The following is a 9,577-nucleotide window of genomic DNA, read 5'->3' as shown; positions in this document are numbered from 1 at the left end:
ATGAAGTGTAGAGATAAAGCGTAAACTAACTGCTTCGAAATCAACATCGGAGGTAAATGCGCAAAGTAAGTATGGGCAAAAAATCAGGAGTTGGAACCGAAGACCAGTACACACCAAAATTATGGTGCTTCAACGCCTTATCATTTTTAAATTCGGGTGATACAGTACGGCCATCATTCAAACCTCGACAGTAGTGAGGAGACATCATTTAAGGAACTATCAGACCATGAGGTCTCTCTCTCTCTCTCTCTCTCTCTCTCTCTCTCTCTCTCTCTCTCTCTCTCTCATAAATAAAAAACATTATCCATTAAGTATATTTATTCTCAAGGTCGCAGTTTAAACCATGGTTTAAACCAGCCAAAAGATAAAAAAAAAAGGTTTTATCTATTTATTTATTTGGCAATTGCTTTTAAATGCCAAGTTACAAGACAGGCTGGCGGCTTCAGCTTGGAAGTGTTTTAACATTTGCTAGTTTGCCATATCATTATTTGGATGCTCATGATCATATTACCTTATTAATCTGCTATCCAAACCTGTACTATACTTATCTTCAAATGCTTTCAAAGCAATTTGGTTCCGAGAAAGACATAGTTAATAGAATCTAGCTTCCTGGGAAAACACAAAATTATGAAGTTGACAAAAAAAATCCATAAAAACAAAAGTTTAAAACCAGTAAAATCAAATACATGGTTTCTGATAAAAGAAACAAAAATGTTTTTGTCAACCCTGTTTATTCCCATTATACATTTATGCAATGAATTGTCGCATACTGTTAATATCCATATATTTACTATCCCACTTATATTTCAAACATCATAAGAAACATTTCCTCTGTCATGAAGAAATTTGTTTTGCCAAGGCACTGCTCTTTCACCCTGAAAATACTCCATATACTTTTCTCGCACCACCTTTCCCTCAATGCTGGCATTACGCCCCACCACCTGAAGTCCTAGCAAATTTGCTACAAATCCACCAAGAGACACACTCGGTCTCCAAGCACCCCTCGGGTTGTGAATACAGTTTATTTCATCTTTCCGTAAAAAGTTGCGGAGAGCAGTACATGCAAGTACCATTATGTCAACTTTTTCCGGGGGTAAATTGATTGGTGCAAGGAACACTCGAAATCTATTTGCAACCATTCCAAATCCATTTTCCACGGTCCGTCGTCCTTTGGAGAGTCGATACGAAAATATCCGTTCGCTCGTAGTTTGTTTCTGGTATGGACATGGCTTCATTATATGACGTTGCAAAGGAAAAGCGTTGTCTGCCAAATAGACAAATGGCAAGGTTTTATCCCTCCCAGGTAGCTTGGCATCCTCTGGCAATCCGGCAATGTGATTGACAATACGCTGACTGATACTGGTGTTCGCCCACAAACCTCCGTCAGACACCCGTCCATTTACACCAACATCTACATATATGAAACATGAATTAGCATCACATATAGCCATAATAATGATACTGTAAGTGCCTTTGTAGTCATAGAAATAGGACCTTGTACTAGGCAGTTACCGTATTTCAATGTTTGCCGTCAATGGCTTCAAGGCAGTTTGGGAAATTCCACATTCTCCAAAAATCGTTGCTCACATTATCCCATTCCTCTGGTGTTGAAGGCGTCTGTAAATACAACAAAGAGCGCATAAATACATTCAAGCAATACGACGTTATATTTGCATGCTCCATTAAATATTATCTCTCTCTCTCTCTCTCTCTCTCTCTCTCTCTCTCTCTCTCTCTCTCTCTCTCTCTAATCATGAAATATTGTGATGGGTGTTATTGTAAATATCATCAATAAGTCTTCCCTCATTTGTAATACTGTAACTCAGTATTTGAATATTGGATAATTGTAATGAATCCCACCACGCATTTCTTTATTACTCCAATATAATTTTCAAATGGCCTGGTAAATTACATCCCATTGGAAACTGGTGCTACTTTATCAGACCAAACCACATTGAAGAATTAAATGTGGAGGTTGGCAACATATAGACAATGTATCAAGACATTTATGAATATGTACACACACACACAAACACGAAAAATTCAACCAACTAAAACTAATCAATGCACGTGTAAATATTTCAGATATGAAACGATCCACTTTTGTTGGAAACTGACGAACCATCTGTTACTCCAAGATCACCCGTTGCTTCGCCATCAGACACTCCAACAATCTCTGGTATGACCGACACTATTTTCTCAACTCCAACCGCTAATGTGAATAGCCAGAAACGCGAGGCCACACCTATACCGGTAAAGAGCGGAAAACTTGCAACTACCCCTTCAACGAGCAGAAAGCAAGCAACCAAAACGCCTTGTGCCCCTAATGATGTGTTACAGGAAGCTCTCCAACAGCTGAAAACACTAACATCATCCGAGGATATGATTAACAATAATGAATGTATTGCTTTGTGTTGTAATTGCTAATTACCTCAAACAAATGTCTGGGGAGAACAGAATTTATGCACAAAAGCTTGTTAATGACATCCTGTTTTTAGGTAAATTAAGCAGGATTTCTGCGTCAACTAAGATTGCAGTGAGTTGATAGAGAAAGAAATGTGTTTATAGATATGCCATATCATAATACACAAAGTGTTAAATGTCATTGTATGACCGAAACATGTCTAAAAATATGTTTGAATTAGTTTGACTATTTACTTATTCATACTGTACATGTTGACATGTATAAAGACAATAAAATTGGTTACATTCGTAAATATAGTGTTTGAAAATTATAATATCCCGTTCATTATCCTTCTCTGGGGCCATCTACGATTAGTTATTAGGTTACTTCTTATGTGAAAGTTATTTTTTTCTAACTCGATTTGTTTCGGTATATGCATAATCCGTTCATAAACAAATCCAGGAGTATTTTAATGCATTCAGTGATGCAGTAAGGCATTATGCATACATGCACCATAACTATATACTGATTACGCAGGCTGTATACATATTTTCTCCTGATGACGTAAGCGCGTAACAAGTTAATGGCAACAAAAATTGATCCTTCCGCAATAAACACACACACTCCACGTCATTACCTATGATTTTTATGTCATCGATTTGAGTCAAGATAACTTATCAGACTGTGAATGAGTTAAGGAGGCCACTTGGTAATGTGCACCCCCATCCTCACCTATGGATATGAATACTAGAAAATTTCTTTTGTTTTAATAAATCATTTGTTAGGAGCAAAAATTTCCTTGGTTAACGATTATTTCTACTACTACTACTACTACTGGTTCTACCATTTTTCTACTAATACTAATACTCTTGCTTTTTAATACTTGCATTTGCAAAAGAAATTTCACCGGTTAATTTTTTGTAAGCTATAGCTATTGGAATAATTATAATTCATTCACATTCTCTCTCTCTCTCTCTCTCTCTCTCTCTCTCTCTCTCTCTCTCTCTCTCTCTCTCTCTCTCTCTCACACACACACAGTACATATAATTCTCTCTTAGTACATGTAATTCTCTCTTAGTACATATAATTAGATGTATATATGTACATCATGTGCGTGCATACATAATTATTGCTATGTGTACTGTATGTGTGCACGTTACATGTATAAATGATAATCATAAGTACATCCAAACGTCTATGAGAGATTTCTAGATCCGCCACTGTTATCAGATATTCCACTGGTGTGAATTTGATGTTTTACGTATTGGTAAGTCTCACCATAAGATAGTCTTTTCTCAGGACTTCATAGATGTGTTTGCAGGTTTCTGGAATTATTGCACTCAAACTCTGCTTGGAAATCCTTGTGCTGTATTGTAGAGATCTGTAGCTGAATCCTGTTGACCAAAAAAGTAATATTGCATGCAGTCGAGCTTCAGCTGAAATACTTTGCCTTATATTGGTATCTTCTTTCATTATATATGGTTCCAATTTCGATAAGATGTTATGAAAAGTGTTAGGGTCCATTCTCATATAGTTGATGAAATCTGCCTCATAACCATGTTTCAGTTCCCGCAATATTGTCATGTGACTTCCTATGTCTTCTCTTCTTCGTAACCACTCTTTATACCATATCCTTTTCTACCGTTGCCTTTATCTTTGCACACATTGTTATAACAATAGAAAGCGCGATTTTCTTCTTGAGTGTCCTGCGATCCATGCTGCCCTACAAAACTTGAACCTGTATTAGTCACTGCCAGTCATTCACTTCTCAACCACCGTCATTAGGATAGCAGCATAAGTGCGTTCGACAGGCTTAGCTTGCAAAGAGGCAAGGTTTACCGAGCAGAGCTCGCTCGTGTGGACGGGGCTTTAGCTGTTAAGAGGATAGTAATAAATTTCATAAATCCCCAGATTTATCTCTACTCTAAAACTTTTATCTTTTCCATTTTGATCAATATAAAGACTTCTCCACACGAGGGGTTAAATGCAGGGTAGACTCAATGATTTACCCGCAACAGTCCAAGACAGGCAGGCGACCATATAACCTAAGCTAGTTGACAAGGGCAATGTGGTCCCTAGGCATGCCAGGACATAATAGTGTGCAGGGCCAATTCGATGGCTTGCCTGGTGTTTTCTACTATGATGTCATCTGCACTCGTGATCAAAGCCCATATCAAAATTGGTAACATTGCCTGCCAGCCATGCATTAGTTCCTTGTGTGGAAGGGGCTTTAAAATTATACTTTATCATGCAAATATAGAAATGGCAATCAACACCTTTATCTTGAAAACAGAAATGGCGATCAAAACTTACATCTAGTAGGTTTCTCTGACCTACTGAATTCCACCAAGAACATTCAATTATATAATAGTTTTAGGATATAAATTTAATCGATTATATCAAAATTAATCTAAGGAATATCAGTAAGGAATAAATAGTTACATATTAAACATCAGTTTTAGTTACCCATCCTCGAGAACTTTTTCAAACAACTCTTCCAAATTTTAGAAATTTATTGTACGCAAGAATTTTGAATACTCTTTAAAAAAAGATAAAAAAAAATGGAAATCTTCAAACACTGCCTTTAAAAGACCCACGATGTCCTTAAAAAGTTCCAGACAACGCTATTTTAAAATTCCAGACAACGCTATTTTAAGTAAAAGATATCGATAACACATTTAATATAAAATTTTATAATCTATTATTCAAATAACTATAAAGCTTTGGTCATATTACAGTACGACCGAGGTAACTAATTAAAAATAAAAAAAAATTCTAGCCAGTTATTTTTAAAATTCGTAAGGCCTCTGAGTGGGTAATAATTATTAACTAAAAATCTTCATATTGAAAAAAAAAAAAATACGGAATGGTACGTTATTGTGAAGACTTCAAAAAGTAATAGCCAAATGATACTCTTTTTTCATAGAGTAATATGTTATTCTTGTTTCATAGAGCAATATATATTTTTTGTGCACTATAAATGGTTTATAACTACAAAGATAAAACAAAAATATAATCCGATCGAAATTACATAATAACCATTACTAATGACTTCCACAAGATTAGTTTTAAGTAAAACTTTTTCTCAAAAAGTTGAAGATTTTCAATTTCACTATATATCAAAGAAAATTATCACCCACAAACTGAGTATCTCTTTATCTTACAAAAAACATACGCGGTACAAAATATTGAAAATTTCATGGATTGTTTACCGACAAAATTTAGTTTTTTCTTAGACTCGAGTCGTCTGAAAAGCTATTTGTGTAATTAGAAAATCCAAAAAACTTTCACGAAGCACATAGTTATCAGGTCAAGCCTTTAATTAGGAAATTATGATGTCACTATGCTATTATAAATTTTTATGGGAAATACTCCCTTATTACACCCAAATAAAATAAAATCAATCAGTCATGCAGTGGAATTTTAGTGGCTGGCTTAAACAACAACCCTCATCAAACTGCATTGACTGCTTAGTTGACGTTTTGGACGGATGGCTTCATTGTATTAACTGTATTTCCATTTGATAGAGACAAGCTTCTTTAGGTTTAAGTAGTGTTATCTCTATTCCGTAATTTTCCTCACGTTTCAACAACGGAAATATATTGTTGTTGCTGTAAAATGTGACTTTGGTTTTTTTACGTTAGTTTATTTTATAAACTTTTCAATATGAGAAATAGAGTAAATGGGAGATTACCTATTGCCAAGAGATTCATAAAAGTATTATTCATGGATTCAGGAAAAAATAGAAGCTTTTAATAACCAAGAACTTTATTCATGCACCTTACACAAAGGGAATAATGTTTAAAATATTTTAGTTTAAAATAGGTGTTGAATTAAATTAAAACTCGCTTGAGAAACAAACTTAAAATTGCATATGTCAGATAATGTTGCACCCATAAATATGTTTTGTAGAAAAAAAAAAAGGAATTTACCACAATGTTAGTAATTATCTCTTAATTTAACAAATACAAGATATACATAAACATTATATAAAAAAAATCTGCGTCACTTAAAAATATAAAAACAAAAACCGAAGGTATAAATTTTCGCTCTACATTCTTTGGTAGTTCCTCACCGAATAGATCAGGCGAGAAGACATAAAAATTACTAAAATCTGAAAAAAAGTTATACCAGCGATACCACCGCCAATAGCTGCAACATTACTTAAGGCGGCATCGTGAAGTGCTTGGTAACACCCTGCTGAGTATATGTTGGGAACAGAATCATTTCCACTTGACACAAACTCAAAGATATCGTGACCACAAGCAGGTATTGCTTTAACACAGCAGGAGTCTGGGACACCATTGAACTCGACACCATATTGGGTTTTCTCCCAGTCCATGTAACTCATCACTCCACAACATCTATGATTGATCTGAATGTCATTCCAAGCTAATGTGGGAAGCGATTTCGTTTGGCCAAAATGATTCATAGTTACATTCAGGTTCTTCTTGACGAGCTTTTCAATGTCATGTCGCAACACAGATACAGTGATGACAGCCGCAATTTCACACATCAAAATCACTACCATGAGACATATAAAAAGTCGCAGCATGACGACATTCTCTCTTTTAGCACCGCAGCAGCCAAAGAAAGAAACAACAAGGATGATACCACCCAGGATGATCAGCCCTATAGCAGGAGTTTCATACTGGCCTTCGAAAAACTGGATGTAATGGTGGAAAAATTCTTGAGCAACACTACCGACTGCTATCAATAGGAATCCTGATACGCAGAAAACCAGGTTGAAGAAAAATACAAGATACTTAGCCGTCAGTAGTCCACAGCTTTTTACTGGAGAGTCGGCCATGGCAGCGTTACAGTGTATCTGTATTTACATCTACTGACAGCTTTACTCGTTCCTCCAACACGAACTGGATTCAGTTGATCCTCGAGTATTTCTGTCGTAAACCTCCCCTCTCTTTGAGAAAGAAAACAAAGTAACGCCCCCAACTAGGAAGAATTTTAAAACTTGGTAATTAGGCTACTTGTTTTATGGACGGTATTGTTAAAATTAACTATCGGTATTGAGAATTAAGTAGTTGAATATCAGTGTTCGCCTTATTTTACTGAGCAAATGTTTTTTTTTTTTTTTTACTACAAATATTGCCATATTTATATATTTCTATAAAATCTTGATTTTAAAAGTAAAATCTTCAATATAGCTGTTATAATAAATCTGAATGTTTTCCCATTTAGTTAACAATAAACCTCGTATATCTTTTCTGAACAGATGCAAAGGAAAAATATTATACAGAGATAGGCAAATCATTAGAATAAGTGGACTATATTACTCTTAGCTTATTCATGGATGGGAAAATCAAAATGAATTTAGCTAAGGTAGCAGGTTTTAAAAAACATAAAAATCTCCTCTTAGTAATAGAAAATTGAAAAAGCAGTAACCGGATCCTTAAAATAACGTATAAGTCAAGCCTATCATAATTACTATTTGATATCTGTTAGGTTCACCATGATAAGTAAAAAAAAAAAAAAAATTCTGTATATACTGAAAATATTTATACAAAACCTCTTTATCATATGAATTAACTAGATCAAAAGAAAATTTGTAGCATTCTGCATTACAATTAAACAAGGACATTTCATCAGGTACTCTTATTTTTTAAATAATAACTAGTGACATTTTCCATTTCAAAAGTGAATTAAGAATTCAATAATATTGAAACATTTTTTAAATATATCTCAGCAAATATATGATAACACATCCAGAATTTTTCATCATGATTATAAGATTTGATAAAAAATATTTAGTGAGATAACATTTGTCTTAATCAGATACTTAAAACATTTCTTTTTAAATTTTCATTCTACGGATAAACAATACCTTCGGATTAGTTTACATCTTACACTGTATATACATAAATGAAAATAATTTAATTTATCCGAATAGCAAAATATGGTTTGAATAAACCAAATTGTTATTTGAATTCATTTCGTATTCTTAAATAAACATAACATCGAGTATATTACGTTAAAACAATTATCTTATTACCTAATACCCATAAATATTTTCTCTGCACAAATATAAAACAAAAATATGTGAACTAGAATGCATCGTAAACTAATTATTATTCATTTTACAATTATTTAATATATTTAAGTCAGGTGTATGTGGGTTTTTATAACAGCTTTTGTATTTAATGATAAAAGAATTTTCTGCTTATTATCTAATTTCTTACTCCTAAGGCATTTATATATGTTATTCATTTATTGTATTGACTTCCATTTCCAACTTCCTTGACATGAAAGGCTATATATATATATATATATATATATATATATATATATATATATATATATATACACACAGAAATATATATATATATATATATATATATATATATATATATATATACACAGATATATATATATATATATATATATATATATATATATATATATATATATATATATATATATATATATATATATATATATATAAATATATATATATATATATATATATATATATATATATATATATATATATATATATATATATATATATATAAATATATATATATATATATATATATATATATATATATATATATATATATATATATATATATATATATATATATATATATATATATATATATATATATATATATATATATATATATATATATATATATATATATATATATATATATAATATATATATATATATATATATATATATATATATATATATATATATATATATATATATATACATATATACACAGACAGACGCACAGAAGAACCTTGGTATGCTAGTTTAATTTATTTTATGATCAAGCTCGCAAACCAAAGTGCTCGTAAACAATATTTTACATATATATCAAAAAGGGTTCATCTGAAGTATTTCAAAAGTTCATAAATGCACATGTACACTCATTTCTGATGGTATCTACTATTATGGAAAAAGTGATATAGTAATGTACGTATACGTATAATGACTAGCTGCTCTTCCTGCGGAAACCTTATCTGGATTATGTGTTTCCACAAAATCTTTCTGGGTGTCCCACATTTTTCAAATTTCCTTCATTTCATTCACTCTAACTAGTGCTGGTGCTACTAATGCAACTCTAGCTGCTCCTCGGTTGTCAGCTGCTTACCAGGTCAAACAAGCTAATCACCATGTCATTCCTCTTAATCTCCAACAAATGG

The 9,577-nt window shown here is 32.5% G+C and overlaps 2 protein-coding genes across 2 annotated transcripts; both read right to left on the bottom strand.

The window, feature by feature from the left end:
* Positions 1 to 736: 736 nt before the first annotated feature.
* Positions 737 to 4,186, bottom strand: LOC137651589 (uncharacterized). The gene is given in 4 exon segments (XM_068384816.1): positions 737 to 1,521; positions 1,523 to 1,617; positions 3,683 to 4,037; positions 4,170 to 4,186. Coding segments are annotated over 4 exon segments (1,182 nt in total). The 3' UTR covers positions 737 to 806.
* Positions 4,187 to 6,317: 2,131 nt separating this feature from the next.
* On the bottom strand, positions 6,318 to 7,317 carry LOC137651953 (CD63 antigen-like). Its single transcript, XM_068385162.1, has one exon. The coding sequence runs from the start codon at positions 7,212 to 7,214 to the stop codon at positions 6,456 to 6,458; it is 759 nt and encodes a 252-aa protein (XP_068241263.1). The 5' UTR covers positions 7,215 to 7,317; the 3' UTR covers positions 6,318 to 6,455.
* Between the last annotated feature and the right edge of the window lie 2,260 nt (positions 7,318 to 9,577).

This window comes from Palaemon carinicauda, chromosome 13, assembly GCF_036898095.1.
Source record: "Palaemon carinicauda isolate YSFRI2023 chromosome 13, ASM3689809v2, whole genome shotgun sequence".
Classification (NCBI taxonomy): domain Eukaryota; kingdom Metazoa; phylum Arthropoda; class Malacostraca; order Decapoda; family Palaemonidae; genus Palaemon; species Palaemon carinicauda.
Note: the sequence above shows the minus strand (reverse complement) of the source record. Positions and strands in the feature narration are given on the sequence as shown.